The 24,898-nt window shown below is 46.3% G+C and overlaps 1 protein-coding gene across 4 annotated transcripts in view; it reads right to left on the minus strand.

Moving 5' to 3' along the window:
- Positions 1 to 24,898, minus strand: part of NXNL2 (nucleoredoxin like 2) — a 36,084-nt gene that overhangs the window by 3,580 nt on the left and 7,606 nt on the right. Inside the window, exon 2 of one of the 4 annotated variants that reach the window (XM_033236870.1) lies at positions 22,664 to 23,254. The exons of 1 other annotated variant lie outside the window; for it this stretch is intronic. In XM_033236870.1, coding sequence (XP_033092761.1) covers positions 23,086 to 23,254 — 169 coding nt within the window. In that variant the 3' untranslated portion in view covers positions 22,664 to 23,085. Of the gene's footprint in view, positions 1 to 22,663; positions 23,255 to 24,300; positions 24,673 to 24,898 lie in introns of those variants that run through there. 2 more of the 4 variants (XM_033236869.1, XM_033236872.1) reach the window with 2 other exon arrangements.

A 24,898-nucleotide genomic window follows, 5' to 3' on the forward strand; every position in this document is an offset into this window, starting at 1 on the left:
ATCTTCAAGTTGATTGTAGTCCAACAAAAGTCCTGGTTGGCATATATACGAGGACATTTATTGCAGTAATAGTTAAAGACTGGCATCAATTCTATCAGCAAAGGACTGTAGAGAATAAATTATAGTATGTCCACTTTCACATGCTGCATAGACATTAAAAAGAATTCAAGGCCAGGTGTGGTGGCTCATGCCTGTAATCCCAGCACTTTGGGAGGTTGAGGCGGGCATATCACGAAGTCAGGAGTTCGAGACCAACCTGGCCAACATGGTGAAACCCTGTCTCTACTAAAAACACACAAATTAGCTGGGGATGGTGGCAGGCGCCTGTAATCCCAGCTACTCAGGAGGTTGAGGCAGGAGAATCAATTGAACCTGGGAGGCAGAGGTTGCAGCAAGCCCAGGTTGCATCATTGCACTCCAGCCTGGGCAACAGAGCAAGACTCCCCCAGAAAAAAAAAAAGAATTCAATAAGTGAGCAAATAGTTATAGAGAGTCTACTACATACCAGTTCTATCAACCAGGCAGATGGAATTTCTGCTCTCAAGGAAGTCACAGTCTGTCTGTGGAGAAAGAAAACATATTAGATGATAGATAGATAGATAGATCATAGATCATAGATTAGAAATGATAGAGAGATGATAGATAGATAATAGATTCGATAGAAAGATAGATTATTAACACTTTCAATAGCATCAAAAGTAATAAAATACTTAGGAGTAAACGTAACTAAAAAGATGAAAGACTTGAACACTGAAAACTACAAACTTTGATGAAAGAAGTTCAGTAAGTGGTGTTGGGAAAACCAGAAAAGAATGAAACATGCAAAAGAATGAAATGTGCCCTTTGTCTAAACTGTACACAAAAATCAACTCAAAATGGATTAAAGATTTAAATGTAAGACCTGAAACTGTAAAACTCCTAGAAGAAAACATAAGGGATTGGCCGGGCATGGTGGCTCACGCCTGAAATCCCAGAACTTTCGGAAGCCGAGCTGGGTGGATTACCTGAGGTCAGGAGTTTGAGATCAGCCTGGCCAACATGGTGAAACCCCATCTCTACTTAAAAAATACAAAAATTAGCCGAGTGTGGTGGCATATGCCTGTAGTCCCAACTACTTGGGAGGCTGAGGCAGGAGAATCGCTTGAACCCGGGAGGTAGAGGTTGCCGTGAGCCGAGTTCACTCCACTGCACTCCAGCCTGGGTAACAGACCAAGACTCCATCTCAAAAAAAAAAAAAAGAAAAAGAAAAGAAAAGAAAACATAAGGGAAATCTTCATGACATTGGCCTTGGCAATGATTTAACGGATCTGGCACTAAAAGCACAGATAACTAAAGCAAAAATAGACAAGTGAGATTACATCAAACTGAAAAGCTTCAACACAGCAAAGAAAACAATCAACAGAGTGAAAAGGCAACCTATGCAATGGGAGAAAATAGCTGTAAACCGTATATCTGATAAGGGGCTAATTTCCAAAGTGTATAAGGAATTCATACAACTCAATAGCAAAAAACAAACAAACAAACAAAAACAAACAAGAAACTAATAACTCAGTTAAAAATGGGATTAGGACTTGAATAGACACTTCTCCAAAAACATACAAATGGCTAACAGGTATATGAAAACGTGTTCAACATCATAGTTATCAGGGAAATTCAAATCAAAATCATAATGAGATATCATCTCACACTTTTAGAATGGCCATTGTCAACAACAACAAAAATACAAGTGTTGGCCGGGCACGGTGGTTCATGCCTGTAATCCCAGCACTTTGGGAGGCCAAGGCAGGTGGATCACCTGAGGTCAGAAGCTTGAGACTGGCCTGGCCAACATGGTGAAACCCCGTCTCTAAAATACAAAATTAGCCAGGTGTGGTGGCAGGCGCCTATAATCCCAGCTACTCGGGAGGCTGAGACAAGAGAATCACTTGAACCTGGGAGGCAGAGGCTGCAGTGAGCCGAGATCATGCCACTGCACTCCAGCCTGGGTGAGACAGAGCAAGAGTCCATCTCAAAAATTTTTTAAAAAAATTAAAATTAAAATACAAGTGTTGGAGAGAATGTGGAATAATTGGAACCCCTGTACCCTGTTGGTGGCAACGCAAAATGATGCAGCTGCTATGGAAAACAATATGGAACAATTCCTCAAAAAATTAAAAATAGAACTCTCATATGATCCAGCAATCCTACTTCTGGGTATTTATCCAAAAGAATTGAGATCAGGATCTGGGAAAGATACCTGCAGTGCCAAGTCCCCTGCAGGATTATTCACAATAGCCAAGATGGAAAAGGAACCATCGTGTCCATCGACAGATGAATGGCTACAACGTGGGGCACACACATATCGTGGAACATTATTCAGCCTTACAGAAGAGGGAACCCTTGCCATCTGTGACAACACAAATGAACCTTGAGGATATCATGCTCAGTGGAATAAACCAGGTGCAGAAGGACAAATACTGCATGATTCCACTTATACAAGGTGTCTAAAGTAGTCAAACTCACAGGAATAGAGAGTAGAATGGTGGTTGCCAGAGGTTGGGGGAGGAGAAAATGGCAGGTTGCTACTCAGTGGATATGAAGTTTCATGTGTGCAACATGAGTAAGTTCTAGAGATCTCTTCCAAAGCATTGTGCCTATAGTTGGCAATACTGTATTGTCAACTATAAATCTGCTAAGAGAGGAGATCTTATGTGAAGTCTTCTTACCAAAATAAAATCAAAATAAGAATCGAGAGATCTAAAGAAAAAGTAGTATCAATAAATGTATAACGGACAGATGATTAACAGAGATAAAGATAGATGAGAAAGAGAAAGATAAATAAACGACAGATAATAGATTAGACAAATTAGTAGACAGATACAGCTGGGCATGGTGGCTCACATCTGTAATCCCAGCACTTTGGGAGGCCGAGGCGAGCAGATCACCTGAGGTCGGGAGTTCAAGACCAGCCTGACCAACATGGAGAAACCCCGTTTCTACTAAAAATACAAAATTAGCCAGGCATGGTGGCACATGCCTGTAATCCCAGCTACTCGCTTGTACCCGGGAGGCAGAGGTTGCAGTGAGCCGAGATCGCACCACTGCACTCCAGCCTAGGCAACAAGAGTGAAACTCCATCTAAAAAAAATAAATAAATACGTACACACAGGGTACATATAGACATGATAGGTAATAGATGACAGATAAACAGATGATAGCTCTACATAGATGATAGATAGATAGATAGATAGATAACATTAGAGAAGGGCATTTTTTTTTTAATGGAATTTCACTCTTGTCCTCCAGGCTGGAACGCAATGGCACTATCTCAGCTCACGGCAACCTCTGCCTCCCAGGTTCAAGCGATTGTCCTGCCTCAGCCTCCCGAGTAGCTGGGATTACAGACATGTGCCATCACACCTGCCTAATTTTTGTATTTTTAGTAGAGACAGGGTTTTACCATGTTGGCCAGGCTGGTCTCAAACTCCTGATCTTAAGTGATCCACCCACTTCAGCCTCCCAAAGTGCTAGGATTACAGGGGTGACGCACCACGCCCGGCCCAGAGAAGGGCTTTGATGAAACTCAAGTGCATTAGAAGTCAGGTGCCAGTTTTGAAAGGGAGGGTCAGGGAAGGATCCTCTGAGGAGATATTTAGGCAGAGGTGCGAACAATTGGAGAGTGATGACTGCAAAGAGGTGGGGAAGGATGCTCCTGAGAGAACGCCCAGCCAGCCGCAAGCTCTTGAGAGAAGAGGGTGGTGTGTCTGGAGGGGAGAAAGGGAGGTGCAGAGAAATAGAGGAGCAGCAGAGCGGTTGGGAGAGGACTGGGCTTTAGTCTAAAGGCACTGAGAAACAGCAACACCACATGATCCAATTGAAACCTCAGAAGGCTCATTTGAGTGGACAAAGCATTATAGGGGGTCAAGAGTGGGTACTGGGAATCCAGCGGAGAGCCAACTGTGACCGTGCAAGTGAGAGGTAAGGGGGCGCGAGGAGGATGGGAGTGGGCGGTTCGAGATAGATGCCTCCCGGCCGGGCGCGGTGACTCAGGCCTGTAATCCCAGCACTTTGAGAGGCCGAGACGGGCGGATCACGAGGTCAGGAGATCGAGACCATCCTGGCTAACATGGTGAAACCCCGTCTCTACTAAAAAATACAAAAAACTAGCCGGGCGAGGTGGCGGGCGCCTGTAGTCCCAGCTACTCGGAAGGCTGAGGCAGGAGAATGGCGTGAACCCGGGAGGCGGAGCTTGCAGTGAGCTGAGATCCGGCCACTGCACTCCAGCCTGGGCAACAGAGCGAGACTCCGTCTCAAAAAAAAAAAAAAAAAAAAAAGAGATAGATGCCTCCCAAAGCACCGGGTCTGGGATGTGAAGAACAACAGGCACTGGAGATGACTCCACAGCTTTTGAACTGAGCAACGGGAAGTCAGGAGAAGAATTAATGTATGAATATAAAGCAGTCAGCAGCAGATGTGGTGACATGAGAAATTCAGGGCGCAGAAAAGTCAGAATAGAAAGTGGCCAAGAGCGCACACACGTGTGTGTACACACATATATATGTGTGAGCATGCGTGTGCACGAGCATATGTGTGTATGTCTGTTCATTGTGTCCATTACCACAAACAGGAATCAAGTTGGTCTATCTCTGTGTTCTGACCCCAGACCCTACATGTGGTAAGCCCTCAGTCTGTCTATTTTATTTCTATTTTTGTTTTTATTTTTATTTTTATTTTTATTTTTTTGAGACGGAGCCTCGCTCTGTCGCCCGGGCTGGAGTGCAGTGGCCGGATCTCAGCTCACTGCAAGCTCCGCCTCCCGGGTTCACGCCATTCTCCTGCCTCAGCCTCCCGTGTAGCTGGGACTACAGGTGCCCGCCACCTCGCCCGGCTAGTTTTTTGTATTTTTTTTTTTAGTAGAGACGGGGTTTCACCGTGTTCGCCAGGATGGTCTCGATCTCCTGACCTCGTGATCCGCCCGTCTCGGCCTCCCAAAGTGCTGGGATTACAGGCTTGAGCCACCGCGCCCGGCCTATTTTTATTTTTATTTCTGAGACGGAGTCTCGCTCTGTCGCCAGGCTGGATTGCAGTGGCACAATCTCGGCTCACTGCAACCTCCGCCTCCTGGGTTCAAGCAATTCTCCTGCCTCAGACTCCCAAGTAGCTGGGACTATAGCTGTGTGCCACCATGCCCAGCTAATTTTTGTATTTTTAGTAGAAACCAGGTTTCACTATCTTGGCCAGGATGGTCTCGATCTCTTCACCTCGTGATCCACCCGACTTGGCCTCCCAAAGTGCTGAGATTTTGTCAATAAGCAAAATTTCCTCTGCCTTCTGTCCCACTATTTGTATTTCTTTTAATGCTTCACTACAATTTTTTTTTTTTTTTTTTTTTTTGAGACAGCGTCTTGCCCTGTCACCCAGGCTGGAGTGCAGTGGCACAATCTCAGATCACTGCAACTTCCACCCACCGGGTTCAAGTGATTCTCCTACCTCAGCCTCCTAAGTAGCTGGTATTACGGGCCACATCACCATACCTGGCTAATTTTTGTGTTTTAGTAGAAATGGGGTTTCACCATATCGGCCAGGCTGGTCTCAAACTCCTGACCTCAAGTGATCCACCCACCTCAGCCTCCCAAAGTGCTGGGATGAGCCACTGCTCCCAGCCTCCTTACTACAATTTAAATTGCGTTTCTTTCTTTCTTTTTTTATTGTTTATTTGAAAGTTAACAGAAATGAAGGGCCTGATGGATTTTCAGAAAGTGAACACAGCCGTGTAACCAGCACCTAGATGGAGATGCAGAACACTCCAGCACTCCCAGCCACCCCCAGCCGCACCCTTGGGTGCCCTTTGCATTTCTAACCACCCCTCCACCAAGAGCGAGCACTATCTGACTTCTAACAAACACAGATCAATCTTCTCTGCTTTTGTATTTTCTATCAATGGAAACATACCGTATGTACCTGTGTGTCTGGCTCCTTTTCCTCCACTTTGAGTGTTGAGATTCATCTCTATTGTACGTAATTGTAGGTTGTCCCTGCGTAGTATCCTGTTGTGTAAATATACTACAAATGATTTACGCATTCTACTTCTGAGGGGTGATGGAGCTATTCCCAGTAAGGACCTGTTACAACGATTGCTGCTATGCAAATTCCTGGTTGTGTCTTTGGGTAACATAGGATCTGTTGGGATACACCTTGGAATTCCTAGATGTGCACTCTTTCAGCTTTAGTACAATCAGCCAAATTCAATGTCCTGCATGGCTGTATCAGTCTGCATCCCCACCAGCAGCACAGAGACTTCCCGTTATTCTGCCTCTTCTCCTGACTTAGTTTTCCCACCTCTAGGATCAGAGTCCTTCTGGTGGGTGTGCACCAGTGTGTCACGGCTGGCGTGGTTGGTTTTTTTTTTTTTTTTTTTTTTTTTTTTTTGAGACGGAGTCTCGCTCTGTCTCCCGGACTGGAGTGCAGTGGCCGGATCTCAGCTCACTGCAAGCTCCGCCTCCCGGGTTCACGCCATTCTCCTGCCTCAGCCTCCCGAGTAGCTGGGACTACAGGCGCCCGCCACCTCGCCCAGCTAGTTTTTGTATTTTTAGTAGAGACGGCGTTTCACCGTGTTAGCCAGGATGGTCTCGATCTCCTGACCTCATGATCCACCCGTCTCGGCCTCCCAAAGTGCTGGGATTACAGGCTTGAGCCACTGCGCCCGGCCGCGTGGTTGGTTTCTAATCCTCTGGGCGGAGGTTCTCGGTACATTGGGATTACTGTCCACACAAGGCTCCCCTGTTGCTATTGTTGCTTATTTATGCCCCTTCGTATCCCCACACCCCTACATTTCCCCCTCCTCCAGCATTAGGAATTCACTCTAAGGCTTTTATTGTGTAGACTGGTTTGTGTGTGTCATTGTCCCATGTATTAGTCAGGGTTCTCCTAGAGGGACAGAACTAATTACATAGATAGATGACAGATAGATGATAGAGATAGATAGATAGATAGATAGATAGATAGATAGATAGATAGATAGATAGTAGATAGGTTGATAGATTGACAGATAGATGATAGATAAAGAGGAGCTTATTAAGTATTAACTTACAGGATCACAAGGTTCCACAATAGGCTGTCTGCAAACTGAGGAGCAAGGAGAGCCAGTCCGGGTCCCAAACCTGAAAAACTTGGAGTCTGATGTTTGAGGGCAGGAAGCATCCAGCACGGGAGAAAGATGTAGGCTGGGAGGCTAGGCCCGTTCCATCTCGTCATGTTTTTCTGCCTGCTTTGCATTCACTGGCAGCTGATTAGATGGTGCCCACCTGACTAAGATGACCGCCTTCCCCAGCCCACTGACTCAAGTGCTCATCTCCTTTGGCAGCACCCTCACAGACACACCCAGGATCAATTTTGCATCCTTCAATCAAGTCGACACTCAGTATTAACCATCACAACCCACGTGTGGGGTTTTCTTGTGTGTGTACATATAGTTTTAATTGCATAAATGAGAATGTTGCACACGTAGCTCATGTGTCATCCTGTGTTTTGCTTTCCCCCCCAGTGCAGTGCTCTCACTATCCATCCCTGCTGCAGCGGGATCATGTTCTGGGTCTCAGCCCAAGGCCACCCCTCTCCACTCTACACTGTGATGCTAGGAATGAGAACCTATAGTGACATTCAACATTCCCAGGCTCATTGTCTGCAGCTTCCTAAATCTTCTTTCTTTTTTTTAGAGACTGGGCTTTACTATGTTGCCCAGGCTAGACTTGGACTCAAACTCCTGAGCTCAAGCAATCTCCAACCTCAGCATCTGGAATAGCACGGATTTATATGCATAGCACTGCACCTGGCCTGTGTCTTCCTTGCTCTCCAACCTTGCATAGCCAAGATATTTCTGCATGCTCTTCTCTCTGTTTGTCGCAGGTAGTACAGTTTCCCTTTTCTAACTGATTTGGTTACACTTCATAAACATCTAGTCCCCTGCATCCTAGATGCTGCATCCACCATATGGATCTCTGCTTTGGTGGACAGCAAGGCCCCTCCGATTCCAAAGATGCCCCGGCGATCCATTTCTCTGATGACAAGCGAGGTTTAGCATCTCCTCGTGGAGGCGTCAACCTTTCCATCTCTTTTCTGTGGCTTGCCAGTTTGTGTCTTTGTCTAGTACCGGGTAGGAGCTCCAACAAGCAGAAAGGCAGTAAGGGGATCTGAAGGGATAACTTCCCTCTGGCAGAGAGATGCATCCATGTCCAGAGGTCCAGGAAGGACTGTCTTGCAAAAGTGACCAGACATTTTTTCATCATCTTCGCTGAGGCCAGAATTTACTGGGAATTGTTTAAACTGCTGCCTAAGGACGTGTATTAGGTTCCTGATGATGAAAGACAGGAAGACCCTGCAATTATTCCCAGGGAAAACGACAGACCTCCTTCCGTGAGCCCCACTAGATCCTGAGGCCACACAGCAGGGCCAGGACAGGGCAGGCCATGAAAGTTAACCCGAAAAGGTTTTACAGACCCTCCAGACATTCACATCCTGTGTTTACACATGTCCCATTTCAGTCAAACCTTTTATGTTCTCAGGACAGGCTGACTTCATAAAACCTGCCACTTGGTGACTCTGCTCTGTATGAGGAGTGGAAATAGCCAGGAAGGGCACAGGCCTGTCCTGAGAGATGGGCACACACGCTCTTTCTTCTGAGGCCATTTGTTTTCCAATTTCAGGGTAGAGGGACTTACTTGTGATTGTTCTGAAATGTGGGATTTAAACAAACTGGGCAAGTAGAATGAGACTCTGACCACAGGCAGGGCATGGAGTGTGGATTCTGTGCTCAGAGTTTGGCTCAGGGGCCTGCTGCAGTAGCTTAGGGAGATGCATATGAGAGAAGGGATACGGAATTTCCATGCCCTCTCCGGGAACACCATCCTCCAGGAATCTCCACGTGTTCAGCTAGCCAGAAACTCCCCAAACTCTGTTCTGTTGGGGTTTCATGGAGGCTTTATTATGTAGGCATGACTGATGACATCATTGGCCACTGGTGGTCAACTCAGTCTTCAGCCCCTCTCCCCTCCCAGGAGGTCCCATTGGAGCTGAAAGTTCCAACCCTCTGACCACATGTTTGGTTCCCCTGGGAACCAGCCCCATCCTGAGGCTATTCAGGGACCCCCAACCAGCAGTCATTTCACTGACATACAAAAGACTCTTATCACTTTGGAGATGCCAAGTGTTTTATGAGCCATGTTCCAGGAAACAGATGAAGCCCAAATATATATTTCACAGAGTCACAGAGGCACAATCCTTTTCCCACTGAACGTGTTCTCAGTGATGTCTGCTGAATGAAGCAAGAGCAGAAAAACTGCTGCAGGGGAAATTTCCTGGAAAGAGAGAGCAAAGGCCCCTCATTCCAACTGTATGCTCTCAAACAGGAGAGTGAAATAATCCCTCCTGGAAATTACGCCCTATCTAACCCACAGATTCTTGAGTGACTGCAGGGATTCTGATGAGTGGCTGCTGGTTGGCTGGTTTTCTGGGCTTTGCCATTCTCCCCCTCTGGGTAGTGTGGGGTGTAAAGCACAACTGTAAACCAAGGTTGCCAGTCAGTGCTCATTTATGCACAAAGGTCAGTTGTTCAGAAATTAGATTATTCCTGCCTCCTGTCTCAGCTGTTGGTGGCTCCACTCCACCTGAACACGGGGAGTAGGGAAGTCATTTCAAGCCCAGTGATTCTGCAAATTGGAATGACTCTGACAGCAAAGGTTGTTTGTTCATGTGTCTGCGCATTTGCTTAATTCACTTTTACCTTAAGAACATGTTCACCCTGTGAGCTCTGCAGAAATCCTGACTCTGGTGTAGGAGCCTCCACTAGGAAAATTTGGAAAATTTGATGCCCAGCATGAAAGGAAAGCCACCGAAGCCTATGATTTCTCAGGTCTCTTTCAAAGCTGATGTCCCAACAGTGTTGTCAACCTAAAATAATCAAAAGGTTCAGAATCTAGTTTGAAAGGAATTTATCCCAACAGTACAAAGTTGAGGACAGTCCACTTGGGAAGAATGTATTCTGAAGAATGGAATTCAGTGCTTCAAAGTGTAGTAGAAGTTTGGGATTGCTTCTGTGAACAAAGCTTAGGGAAACCTAACAGAATTTTAACATCTTACTTTTTTTTTTTTGAGATGGAGTCTCGCTCTGTCACCTAGGATGGAGTGCAGTGGCACAATCTTGGCTCACTGCAACCTCCGCCTCCTGGGTTCAAGCGATTCTCCTGTCTCAGCCTCCCAAGTAGGTGGGATTACAGGTGTTTGCCACCACACTCAGCTAAGTTTTGTGTGTGTGCGTATTTTCAGAAGAGATGGGTTTTCACCATGTTGGCCAGGCTGGTCTCAAATTCCTGACCTCAAGTGATCCACCCACCTCGGCCTCCCAAAGTGCTAGGATTACAGGTGTGAACCACTTGCACCTGGCCTAACATCTTTCTATGGAAGGCTTAATGCATAGTTACAACAATCTGATGAGCCAAAGTGTTGATAGCAGTAGGAGGCAGACAAATTCCTAGGCAGACAGGAGCAGGTCTCCAGTGAAACCCGATCCTCAAACCATAGACAGCCTGAAGCCTGCAAACCAAGCAGCCAGCTCCAGGTAGAGTCCATCACCTGAGTGAGAAATTCCTTGATGCTTTTATAGCCAATCAAATGGTGCTTTTTCCAGGCCTGCTTATGGACCAATCAGCACACATTCCCCCATTCGGAGCCCATGAAACCCCCGGACTCAGCTATATGTTGGGACTCCCCACCTTCAGATAGGGGTTACCCACTTCAGGTCCCCTCTCATGCCAAAAGCTGTTTTGTCACTCAATAAAACTCTTCTCTGCCTTGCTCACTCTCTGCTTGTCCATGTAACCTCATTCTTCTTGGACACAGGACAAGAACCCGGGACCCACCAAACAGTGAGCTAGAAAGGAGCTGTAACACTGTAGCCCTCCTACCCTCTGCCAGTGCCAGGTGACCGCCCCATGTGACAGGAAGCAGCAGTGGGGCCAGGCCAGCCCAGGAGCCACAGGCGGAAGTGGACTGGCAGGACCGAACGAGCTGAAACATATTCCTGGCTGGCCCACTAAGTTGCAGGCGATGATGCACTCCCATTCACCCGACTATGAGAGAAGAGCTGTGACTCTCTAGGGGCCCAGACCTCGGGACTCCCTGAGTCAGAGCTGTGACCCACTGTAACACCCCCTTGGGGCTCCAGGGTTGCTGTGTCTCCAAGTTTCTGGGAGCCACTGTGTTGCCCTCACCCAGATGCCAGGACCCAAGGTGGAAGCCATCCAAGACACGCCTGGTCCAGCTGCAGCCTGGCATGGAGCCCACGCCTGTACTGGCACCTAGAGCTGCCCACTCCACTCCACCACGGCGGCCAGCATGTCTGGCTGTGCCCTGTGGCCGGACCCTCTGCTCACTGGCTCCCACACCCTTTGCTGCTCTGCGCCTGGCTTGCCCACAGAGGGTGAAGGATCTGGGACAGTAGCAAGAACTCAGCGCAGCCTGTCAGGCTAAGTGGGAGGAGCGAGGCCAGCGCCGAGCCGAGAGCCAAGTGAAGCCTAAGCAAAGGCACTACCAGACAGAGGTTTCCAGCTGGCAAAGCAGCACGGAAGGAATCGCCAGTGCTTTTTTCTTTTCAGAAAAAGTATATTTACATTCCACACTGAAAATGTAACTGCCATTGAGACAGGAGTCTGCAAGTTTGAGAAAGCAGTTTGTGTCTTTGTTTCACGAGACACAGGTCACAAAGACGCTGCTAATGTGGCAGAGAAGCAGATCCAAACCAGCTAGAAACAAGACAGCTACAAAAGCAACCTCTGCTTGTCCTCCTGGCTCATTATATGCTAATTATACAGTGCATGAGCATGCTAAAAGACAATCCACCAACGCCATGACAGTTAACAGATGCCATGGTAACTTCCAGAAATTACCCTATAGGGTCCAAAAAGAGGAGGAATCCCTGGTTTTGAGAATTCACCACCACTTTCGAGAAAACTCACCAATAATCCACACTTTGTTTAGCATATGATCAAGCAATAACCATAAAAATAGCCAACCAGCAGCCATGAGGGTTGCCTATGAAGTAATCGCCCTTTTATTCGTTCACTTTCTTAATAAACTTGCTCTCACTGTCTCTGTCAGCTCACTCTTGAATTCTTTCCTGTGCAAAGCCAAAAAACCCACGTGACCTCCTGGGCTAAGCCCCAGTTTCAGGGTTTACCCTGCAACATCATCAAGTCTTGAGTACCATCTGGTCTGAGTTAGGTACAGGACAATAAATGAGGCAGTTCAATCTATAACAAAGACCAGTGATTGGAAGGTGGGTGGATCTGGTATCTGGTCTCTCCTAGTCAATTCTAGGACAAGAACAGTGAGTAAGAGAGTTAAGCGATAAGAAGAAGCAGAATCGCAAACAACATGCTACGTGACTCAGTCTCCAGGGCTTAACTTCTCCCATGGCATAAAAATTTATAGGGTCCTGAAATTTTATTTTCTTTTACAATGTCCAGGGAGAGGCCGGAAAAAGAGGAGCCTCATTCAGGTGAGATACGTAAACGAGATGGCAACCTGCCAAATATACTTGTTGTAATTAGTATTTGTTGCCACAATGTTTTTATATTCGAGGCTGTGCAATACAGAGAAATATTCCTAAATGATTTCCTTCAGTGCAGATAGATAATTCTTGGTTCAACTCCAGCAGATGGTTATTATCAACTTAAAGAAATAAATCATTCCCTGCCAAAGGCATCAGATTTCCTCTCCGGGAAGTGGTCATTGAGGTCTTCTTTAAAGGGCCATGTCTGGGCACGGTGGCTCAAGTCTGTAATCTCAGCACTTTGGGGGGACAAGGTGGGCAGATCACTTGAGGTCAGGAGTTTGAGACCAGCCTGGCCAACATGGTGAAACCCCGTCTCTACTAAAAAGACAAAAATTAGCTGCTGTGGTGGTGCACACCTGTAGTCCCAGCTACTCAAGAGGCTGAGGCAGGAGAATCGCTTGAACGCGGGAGGCGGAGGTTGCAGTGAGCCGAGATCTCGCCACTTCACTCCCGCCTGGGTGACAGAGAGAGACTCCATCTCAAAAATATAATAAAAATAAATAAAGAGCCATGGTGTCAGAATGGGGCAGTGGTCCTTACAGGTTCCTCCAGCCTCACTCTACCTTCTCCCTCTGAGCTTCATCCCTGCCTGAGGCCCTGACTCCACCACCTCATCATACACCATTATAACAATGAGTTTCATGTCAGCCCAGGCCCGGAGAGACAAGAACCAAATGCCTGTTGAATGAATGGATGAATTAACTAATTGATATCTAAAACCTTGTACTAATGCAATACATTTATCTGAAGATGATTATTTGTAACAAATAAAATCATGATAACACATACATAAGGAAAGAAGAATAAAGATCATTACTTTTCTGTTTCAGAAAGTGAAAATAGAAAAGAAAAAAGAACATAGGAATGAAAAATGATGTCTCTTATGCCTTATCACTGCAAATGCTTACCCCCCCAAAAAAAACTATAAGGCTTTAATCTTGAGGATTTATTCCAGGTAAATACATTTATTCCAGGTAAATACATCTGGAATAATATCAGATTTTTTACATGAAGTATAAAGGAGATATGATTTTTTATGTCCCTAGCCAGCCCTCTCTCTGTCACTCCACAGCTAGATAAGAAAAATGTTCTTTTTACCCTGTCGGACTCTCCACCTCCCCAACCCACTAAAAAGAGCCTCTGGGTTAGACCCAGCAGCAGATGTAGCACCAGGAGAAAAAAATAAAGCAATGCAGATTCAACAGACGTGCTGCAACATACTATGTAGCAAGGAATTCAGAGACAAGGAGAAGGAGGGTGGGGAGCAGAGCCACATGGGCTGGGCCTCAAAAGGAGTGGATGGAAGACTCTGGAGGGCTATTTGGAGAGGAGAAGCAAAGGTTTTTTGTTGTTGTTTTTTGGGCTTTTTTGAGACCGAGTTTCGCTCTTGTCACCCAGGCTGGAGTGCAATGGCACGATCTCAGCTCACTGCAACCTCCACCTCACAGGTTCAATCAATTCTCCTGCCTCCACCTCCTGAGTATCTGGGATTACAGGCGCACACCACCATGCCTGGCTAGCAAGGGGGGTTTTAGACAAGTAGCCTTGGGTTGTGAAGTGGATCTCCTCTTATTTTTCAAATGATGCAAGTAACAATTGGAGTTTGCTTTTTGCAATTATTATGGGATTCACTGAAGGCAAGACTGGGTCCCATGGGACATTAGATTATAGATGGGTTTTTCATGTGGAGTAGAAGGGTATTATCCAGGATTTTAGATCTAAGATTCCTAGCTAGCTGCACCCAGTTTAAAATCATCCTTTTAGGTCTTAGTCATGGGCAATTTTTCCACCACTTCCTACCTCTGGTGTAAAGTGGTCAGATTCAATTGGGCACAGTTTTTCTCCTTCTCATATTCCAATGGCAAAGTCAGACAGATATTGTAGAAATAACTTTGAACTTGTCATTACAACTGTGGAGGTATTATAAAGGTTAAGAATGCATGTTTCACTGGGCACAGTGATCCCCTGTAATCCCCTCCCTTTGGGAGGCCGAGGCAGGCGGATCACAAGGTCAGTTGATCGAGACCATCCTGGCTAACACGGTGAAACCCCATCTCTAATAAAAATACAAAAAATTAGCTGGGCGTGGTGGGGCCTGTAGTCCCAGTTACTCGGGAGGCTGAGGCAGGAGCGTAGTGTGAACCCAGGAGGCGGAGCTTGCAGTGAACCAAGATTAAGCCACTGCACTCCAGCCTAGGCGACAGAGCGAGACTCCATCTCAAAAAAAAAAAAAAAAAAGAACGCATGTTTAAAGCAGAAAACTAGATTCACATGGCATTTTGTCAGTTCACTAAATTAAGTAAAATTTTAAAAGGAGTCTTCCTTGTAGAATTACAAACATAAAATTAACTTTTCTCAACAATCAGGCAAATAGGCAGTTTAAACGCATGCCTGTAATTTCACTCCCTAATAGAGCCGTTGAAATGACAGCAAAGGGATTTGTTTTTTAATGTTGGGGAAAACAAAAGAGTAAACAAAACAAAAACATGTTTGGAAGCTGCAAAAGCACAAGGGGAGTGGAGGCTGACTCCACAGACACACAAGCGTGATCTGGGCCAGAGCTGGAAAATGTGAGAACCAAGTGGTTTATCCCAAGGAACCCTCAAATGCCTGGGGGCGAGTGGCTCCAGAAGCCTCCTTGAGGTAGTAACACAGGCACCTGTAAGGAAGAGTGTGATGTGTTTACACAGTGGTTCGATCTCCAGGCTCCCTCCCACCTCCACATGCTGAGTGATTGAACTCACCACCCCTGGAGTGTCAAACGGGCTCTCTTGGTTGAGAAATACGTGGCTGAAAGTAAGAGTGCCAGAGTAAAATCAGGGTAATTGCATGAAAAGCCGTGATCCTACCCAGGTCCCAGAACACTGAGCCTTTCATCCCTCCTCCTGATGGGAGACAAGAGGATGCTTTCTAGTAAATGTGACAAGCCAGAAAGAGCAATCTTGCTAACAGAATGGTTGCAGCAGGATCACTCTATAGGGAAGCTCAGCGTTACCAAGCCCCACTGATGTTCTGCTAAGTCCCTCCCAAAGTAAACAGGAGAGAGAAGCAACAGGGGAAGGGGAAGCCACTTGGGGTGAACAGAAACTGTGCAGAAAGAAGGCATTTCAAAAATATGGTTAATATCCTTAGAGAGGTGTGAGGAGATATTGCTTTCATGGAACTAGAACAGAATGCTATGAAAGAAAGAGATAGGAAGGGAAGGAGGGAGAGAAGAGAGACAAAGAGAAACTGACTCAGACAACAAAGAACTCTTCATATGTATTAAAATCCTGATCACAGATAAAGGGCTTGAAGGCCAATTTGAAGAAATCTCTCAAAAAGTAGAATAAAAATCAAAAGAGATGGTAGATAGAAGAGAAAAATATAAGAATGTTAGAGGTTCAATCTAGAAAGTCCAACATTCAAATACTAGGAACTGCAGAAAGACAAAGCCAACAAAACAGAAGACAGAAAATTAAGAAAAATAACTCTGAAACATTTCCCAGAAGAAAACTAGTGTGTTTCCAGATTGAACAGCTCACAAGAGCCAACAGGCCCTAGGGTGAAAACAGAGGCTCGCTAAGTCATCATGAAAGTGTAGTACAACAGGCAAGGAGAATATCTGACAAGTTCCCGAGAAAGAATAGACTACACTTGAGATGCAGCAGGGACCCCTCTTGGAGGCCTGCCACCCCCCACAAGCATGGAAATAAAGGAACATTTTGAGTTTCTTTAAGGGAAATTCCAGGCACCTACCTAGCCTTGAGAAGTAAATAAGCAACCTAGTAAACAAGAAGGTGAGGAGAGTCTCACACAATAGCCAAGAAAGTCAGAGCCACAGAATGTTCGGTTCCCTACAGAAACTAAAGATGACACCTTAACAATGTTCTTGAGTTGCTTTTCAGAAACCTGGACCATACCAAATGGAAAATGTCATCTACTGGCGCATAGACCTCAGAGAAGAGAGAACTGAGGACCAACCTATGACCACCGTTCTCTATTCTAAATTTCTTCCTACTAAGGGGCCTGGAGGAAGTCACACCCATAGGCCAGAACTCAAGGTTCCTTTCTGCTGACCCCAAGTTTTTAGACAAAGCTTAACCAATCACAAACTGGAAATCTTTAAATCTACCTATGACCTATGAGCTTCCCTGCTTCAAGATGTCCCACCTTTTTAGGCCAAACCAATGTATAGCTTCCATGTATTCATGTATTACTTTGCATGTAAACTTTGCCTCCCACCTTTACAAACCTTACATGTAAGCCATCAAGTTTGGGTCTTAAGCCTGAGCTGCCTGATTCTTGTTGGCACTCTGCAATAAATGCCTCACTTTCTCTCACTGCAATCACCATGTCAGTGTTTAGCTTTGCTGTGCTAGGTGGGCAGACCCAGGTTCAGCTTGGTCACTGATGTAGTTTGGATGTGTGTCCCTTACCAAATCTCATGTTGAATTGTAACTCCCATTGTTGGAGGTGGGGCTTGGTGGGTGGTGATTGGATTATGGGGGTGGATTTCTCATGAATGGTTTAGTGCCATTCTCTTGGTACTGTCCTTGCAATAGTGACTGAGTTCTTGCAAGATCTGGTAGTTTAAAAGTGTGCGGCGGGCCAGGCACAGTGGCTCACACCTATAATCCCAGGACTTTGGGAGGCTGAGGTGGGCAGATCACCTGAGGTCAGGAGTTCGAGACCAGCCAGACCAATATGGAGAAACCCCGTCTCTACTAAAAATACTAAAAAATTAGCTGGGTGGGGTGGCACATGCCTGTAATCCCAGCTACTCAGGAGGCTGAGGTAGGAGGATCGCTTAAACTTGGGAGGCACAGTTTGTGGTGATAGCAACACTACACTCCAGCCTGGGCAACAAAAGCAAAACTCTGTCTCAAAAAAAAAAAAAAAAAAAAAATGTGCGGCACCTTCCCCCTCCCTTTCTTGCTCCTGCTCTGGCCATGTAACATGCCTGCTCACCTTTCACCTTCTGTCATGATTGTAAGGTTCCTGAGGCCTCCCAAGAAGCTAAGCAAATGCCAGTATCATACTTCCTGTACAGCCTGCAGAACCATGAGCCAGTCTCAGATATCTGTAGCAATGCAAGAATGGCCTAATGGCCGGGCGCGGTGGCTCAAGCCTGTAATCCCAGCACTTTGGGAGGCCGAGACGGGCGGATCACGAGGTCAGGAGATCGAGACCATCCTGGCTAACACGGTGAAACCCCGTCTCTACTAAAAAATACAAAAAAAAAACTAGCCGGGCGAGGTGGCGGGCGCCTGTAGTTCCAGCTACTCGGGAGGCTGAGGCAGGAGAATGGCGTGAACCCGGGAGGCGGAGCTTGCAGTGAGCTGAGATCCGGCCACTGCACTCCAGCCCCGGCGACAGAGTGAGACTCCGTCTCAAAAAAAAAAAAAAAAAAGAATGGCCTAATACAGTAACCACTCATAAGGGCCAGGGGTCACAGTGTAGTTGGATCTCTCAACAATAACAAAGAAACAAAAAAAAACTGTGGGGTAGTGCCTTCAAATCACTGAAGGGAAGTACTTCCAACCTAAATTCTGCACCTGCCACTCATCCAGTGAGTATATATAGAATGGAGGGTTTTCAGACTCCGGAGGATTCAGAGTTTGCCCTCTTTCACCCATCCTCAGGAAACTATTAGAGGATGTATTCCAACAAAACAAGGGTAGAAACCAAGAAACAGAACGACAGGAAAGAGAAACTCAATGCAGGAGAGAGCCATGGAGTAGCCTTGGGATCATTCCAAAGAGTGACATCGCGTTTGACAGATACACCAGGCACATAGCTCACTAGAACCTACGGAGATGTCGGGAGGCTTCAGCACAGGTTTCCTCAAGAAGATAGAAGGGACAGACCAATATATGTGAAGGGGTGACCTGCCCCTCCACACCTATGGGCGTTTCTTGTTAGGTGGAACGAGAGACTTGAGAAAAGAAATGAGACACAGAGACAAAGTAGAGAGAAAGAAAAAGTGGGCCCAGGGGACCGGCGCTCAGCATACAGAGGACCCATGCCGGCACCGGTCTCTGAGTTCCCTCAGTATTTATTGATCATTATCTTTACCATCTTAGAAATGAGAAGTGGCAGGATAATAGGATCATCATAGGGAGAAGGTCAGCAGTAAGACATATGAATAAAGATCTCTGTGACATAAGTTTAAGGAAAAGTGCTGTACCTTGATATGCATATGTAAACATCTCCATAAACCTTTTTAGTGCATAAAGAGCAGCATTGCCCTAGCAAGTCCCACCTTTCGCCCTAAGGCGGTTTTCTCCTTTCTCAGTAAACAACATACAATTGGGTTTTACACCGAGATGTTCCATTGCCCAGGGTCAGGCAGGAGACAGATGCTTTTCTCTATCTCAGCTGCCAAGAGGCCTTCTTTCCTCTTATACTAATCCTCCTCAGCACAGACCCTTCACGGGTGTCAGGCTGGGGGACGATCAGGTCTTTCCCATCCCACGAGGCCATATTTCAGACTATCACATGGGGAGAAACCTTGGACAATACCTAGATTTCCTAGGCAGGGGTCCCTGTGACCTTTGGCAGTATACGTGTCCCTGGGTACTTGAGATTAAGAGAATGGTGATGACTTTTAACCAGCATACTGCCTTCAGGCACTTGTTTAACAAAGCACACCCTGCACAGCCCAAAATCCGTTAAACCTTGAGTCACCACAGCACTTGTCTCTTGCAAGGACAAAGTTGGGGGTAGGGTCACAGATTAACAGCATCTCAAATACAGAACAAAATGGAGTCTCTTCTGTCTACTTCTTTCTATATAGACACAGTAACAGTCTGATCTTTCTTTTCCCCACAACATGTGTCTGCGTATCTCGAGAGAAGACCTGGAGAGCCAGCGGAGGGTTCAGGTTAAACTACTTATAGGCGCTGTCTTCATCTGTTCAGACTGCTATCACAAAATACCAAAGACGAGGCTGTTTATCATAATAGAAATCCATTGCTTACCGTTCTGGAGGCTGGAAGTCCAAGGTCAAAATGCCAGTATTTTCTGTGTCTCCTAAGGGCCCACCTCTGGTTCACAGATGGCATCTGCTCACTGTGTCCTCATATATTGGAAGGGGTGAGGGTCTCTCTTAGGAGGACACTACTCCCATTTATGAGGGCTCCACCCCACCCTCCTGACCTGATCACCTCCCAAAGGCCCCACCTCCTAACACCACCATCACCTGGGGGTTAGGACTTCAACACATGAATTACACAGGATGGAACCATTCAGACCATGGCAAGTACACAGAATAAAATACACACACAAAGCAAACAGCCAGATAAGATAATTCTTTGTTTTTGTTTTGTTTTGTTTTGAGACGGAGTCTCGCTCTATCACCCAGGCTGAAGTGCAGCAGTGCCATCTCAGCTCACTGCAACTTCCACCTCCCAGGTTCAGGCGATTCTCCCACCTCAGTCTCCTGAGTAGCTGGGACTACAGGTGCGTGCCACCATGCCTGGCTTTTTTTTTTTTTTTTTTTTTTTAGTAGAGAAAGGGTTTCACCATGTTAGCCAGGATGGTCTCGATCTTCCCACCTCATGATCCGCATACCTTGGCCTCCCAAAGTGCTGGGATTACAGGCGTGAGCCACAGCACCCAGCCTTTTTTCTTTTTTCTTTTTTTTCCGAGACAAAGTCTCGCTCTTGTTGCCCAGGTTGCAATGCAATAGCGTGATCTCAGCTCACTGAAACCTCCGCCTCCCGGGTTCAAGCGATTCTTCTGCCTCTGCCTCTTGAGTAGCTGGGATTACAGGTGCCTGTCACCAAGCCCAGATAATTTTTGTATTTTTAGTAGAGACAGGGTTTCACCACGTTGGCCAGGCTGGTCTTGAACTCCTGACCTGAGGTAATCCACCCATCTCAGTCTCCCAAAGTGCTGGGATTACAGGCATGAGCCACAGTGCCTGGCCCAGATAAGATAATTCTTGAACAAAAATGCAGGAGAGAAGGGTAATCCAGTTTACCAAATGGCTCAAAGGTTCTAGATAGCTGGCAAAGTGGAGGTGATTAAAATAGAGGCTCTTTTCAATCAAAATTAGCATAGGACACCCTATTGAAAGGATGGGGTTTTAAGGTACCTCCCATGGTGAGTCATCGTGTTTGTAAATTCTGCCTAAGTCAGCCCAGCCCAACAGAGCATAATTCTCCTGACTGGTGAGCTCTGTGTCACCCCTCCTCTTCCTTTCTCTAGGAATGTCTGTCTGTGTGTGTGTTTGTGGTGTGTGTAGGTTGTATGTGTGGTGTATATGTGTGTTCTCTCAGTGACTGCCCCTCTCGAGTGCACAGTGACCAACATTTCATGAGTCTCCCCAAGGCCTGCACGCGCTCCTACAGGAGTGCCAGTGGCTGGGCCTCTCCTGAGAGAGGGGAGGGCCCCTACCTGCCCCAGGCCTGATGGCTTGTGGAGCACCTTGGGCTTTGATAAAGATGCCTCAGTTGTGGATTGACTGAAATCACTGGATTGACATCAACAAATTTAGTGGACAAGACACCTTTGCAGAGCCATGCTTGTCAGATGTTAGTGCCCAAGGGGCTAACCAGGGAGTCTGGGTGAGATGTGGGCCTGGGCTGGGTCACAATGATGCTGCATGTCTTTCAACCCCCACCCCATGGTGCCCACACCACGCTGCCACTGCTTGTCTATGTCCACACGCAGAGTGGCAAGTGTATAAAGATGAAAAGCAATGTGTACACACAGAAAAAATTAAAAAGTGGTGACTTTAGTGGGACATAGAGATGGACTAAAACATCCACTGTGGCTTTCCCTCAGGATGATGGAATGTTTTTCCAGATGTTTGTCCACAGTGAGCACGTATTGCTTCTGGAACACAAGTGGCACAAGGTCTTGTAGAAATAGTCACAAATTACACAGTTCTCAGACAGAAGGCTGGAATACTTTGCCTTACATCAAGAAAAATTGTTTGGGATGTTTATAATATTAAAGTATGCGTTGGCCAGGCGCAGTGGCTCACGCCTGTAATCCCAACATGTTGGGAGGCCAAGGTGGGCAGATCACCTGAGGTCAGGAGTTCGAGACCAGTCTGACCAGTATGATGAAACCCCATCTCTACTAAAAATACAAAAATTAGCCGGGCGTGGTGGCGCACGCCTGTAGTCCCAACTGCTCGGGAGGCTGAGACAGGAGAATCGCTTGAACCCGGGAGGCGGAGGTTGCAGTGAACCAAGACCGTGCCAGTGCACTCCAGCCTGGGCAACAAGAGTGAAACTCTGTCTCAAAAAAAAGAAAAAGAAAGAGAAAAAAGAAAATACCATAATTACCAAATACCAAAATACCCCATCTGTGAGTTTTGGAAGAAAACTGCATTCCTACATGACTTATTGGGGGGGCAAATAACAATCAGGTTAGCGTAAATGCACCCTTAGTCAACCTACAGGGCCCCCAGGAGACTGGGTCTCAGTGGTCAGGGAAGTTAACTGACAGCGCCGAGGGTGAGGGAGATTGAAGGGACTAATTAATTAACAGCTTATGTCTGCACGGGTTCACTGAGTGTCACCCACTGGGCTTCTTTACTCTGCTATCCCTGGTCATAATGGTGTCAGCTTTGCTCCAGATTCTCAGCTGAGGAACCCAGCAAGCTGACCGGATCTGCAGGTGAGGACTTGGCTAGAGATGGGTACTGGCATTTTCACAACCCCAGCTGATTGGATAAGAATGAGGCTGGAAAGAAAGAGGAAAGACCCGCCAGCAAGAGGCCACAGGGGAGGCTGGGACAGTAATCTGAACCACTGACGGCTTTCCCACCATTAACAACGATTGTAAATGGGCTTTTTGTTTACTTCGATGGATTATTAACTTTTAGGTAACACTGAGGTTTGATCCTGAAGATGTGAAAACACACCCTTGAAAATTTCATTGCTTTCTAGGATATTGCAATGCTGTTACAAATAAGTGTGAAGAAAACAAAGAGAAGAAGAAAATTCCAAGATGACACATAATTAAAAACTACCACCTGTGACAAATAAAACATATTTAAGCATGGTATTTGTCAAGAGACTCCTTTTCTTCCTACTGGCACTTGGACTGGAATGAGAAAGAAGGCAATAGGCTTGTTTATTAAAGTACACAGTTTGCAAATTTTATTAAGATAGTTGTGAAAGCATATCATTAAAATAAACAGATCACCAGAAAATGTTATCAATAAATAGATTATTTTACCTGAAGAGACTTGTACAAATAAATGTCTTGCATAGATATTCAACAGCTCAGGATGAACATATGAGAATCCTTCCTTAAGCACAGGTGGATAAAGGTATGCAAAGAATAACAAAAACAACTATAATACAAACAGGCTGCGTGATCAAAATAGGGAGTGCATTATTTCCTGAGCAATAGTTGCTTTTGAACACAGCTTAGTGCTTCTGTTCTGAAATACAATATCACACCAACAGAGGAAGGAACCCAGCATACTCCTCTCTGCCCCAGTGTCTGTGCTGGAAAAGCAGCACCTGTCCTGGCCCTCTGAGGTCCCTCCCACTTCAACCGCAGAAATTCTGGAAGATATCGGCCGCCTCTACCCAGTCCTGGAAGCAGGCGAGCCCCCGCTCCCGGATCTGCTTCCGCCCTTTGTTGGTGATGACCTCCCCATTTTGTTTTACAATCACAAGCTTGGGGGTGGCTGTGACGTTGTACCTCTTCCTCAGCTCACTGCAGGAGAGAAGAGTGGTACCGAAGTTAGCACTTCCACACGCACATCTGAAGGGACAGGCCCCCTCCCTCCAACCTGAGGTACAGCCAACTTCGAGGAAGCACCGGGTGCCCCACCCCGCCTGCCCCTGCTTTCCCTCCTGCTGGGGTGGGGGCTCCTTTCTTCTTGGTGCTACTACTTCTCTTTCTTTTTTTGAGACAGAGTTTCACTCTTGTTGCCCAGGCTGGAGTGCAGTGGTGTGATCTCGGCTCACTGCAACCTCCACCTCCCACATTCAAGCGATTCTCCTGACTCAGCCTCCCAAGCAGCTGGGCTTACAGGCGTGTGCCACCACGTCCAGCTAATTTTTTGTATTTTTAGTAGAGATGCGGTTTCACCATGTTGGTCAGGTTGGTCTAAGTGCTGGGATTACAGGCATGAGCCACCGCGCCCAGCCTTGGTGCTACCATTTCTAACCCAGTTCCACCCCAGAGAGCTGCCTGCAGCAGTGAACTCTCCATATCTGTGCTACCCAATCCAGCGGCCACCGGCCACATATGGCTGGGAGAGCTCAGAATGTGGCTAGTGTGCCTGAGGAACTGAAGTTTTCATTTTTAATTTTAATTAACTTTTAATTTAAATTTAAATTGTCACAAGTGGCTAGTGGCTACCAGATTGGATAGTGCAGGTCTGAACCCACAAATAAACCCAGTAATTTTTTATGTCCTCTACATCTCAAGGGGTTGAAAAATATCAGGTACATATAATGGTAAAAGTTAAAATTCCAGCCAGGTGTGGTGGCTCACACCTGTAATCCCAGCACTTCAGGAGACTGAGGTAGGAGGATGGCTTAAGCCCAAGAGTTCAAGACTAGCCTGGGCAACATAGTGAGACCTTGTCTCTACAAAAGTTAAAAAATTAGCTGGGCGTGGTGGCACGCACCTATAGTCCCAGCCACTCAAAAGGCTGAGGTGGGAGGCTCGCTTGAGCACAGGTCAAGGCTGCAGTGAGCCGTGTTAGTGCCTCTACATTCCAGTCTGGGCGACAGACCCCATTTCTAGCAACAACAACAAAAAAGTTAAAATTCCATGAGTTCTAAATACATCTAGAACCTCATTTGACTTTCTACTCCACAAATTCAATGATGCACCAATTGCCATTATAATGATGAGAGGTTTCTTAGCTTCATTTTACATCATTTACATTTACGGTATCTATAATCTGATGAGTGGTCTTTTTACAAAACTATTTGTATTCATTTAAGGAAAGGAGCATCTGCCTTCTTGGTTTTGCAGTTCTTGGAATCTTCACTGGGATTACTCCCTCAAGACAGGGCAGCTGAGTGAAATCCCTTTCCTGTTTACCATGGCCAGGTCACGAGGGCCTCACGGGGACAGTAATCGGATTTCCTTGATCTGTCACCCTCAGGATTGGGAACCTGAGTGGAAGGAAAAACCCATTTGAGACTCTCCTATTAGCAAATCTCCCCTCTGACATGTCCATCAAGCTCTTCCTGCCACTTTCTGGCATCCAGATCAAAAACACACCATCACTCAAGCAGGAAAAAATACAGTGTCCTCTATGCTCAACAGAGACAGAATATGCTGTTTCCAAACATCTATGAAGCAGTGACAACATCAGTCATGTTCTCAGTCACAAAGGAA

Source organism: Trachypithecus francoisi, unplaced genomic scaffold (genome assembly GCF_009764315.1).
Source record: "Trachypithecus francoisi isolate TF-2019V2 unplaced genomic scaffold, Tfra_2.0 Lachesis_group16, whole genome shotgun sequence".
NCBI lineage: Eukaryota > Metazoa > Chordata > Mammalia > Primates > Cercopithecidae > Trachypithecus > Trachypithecus francoisi.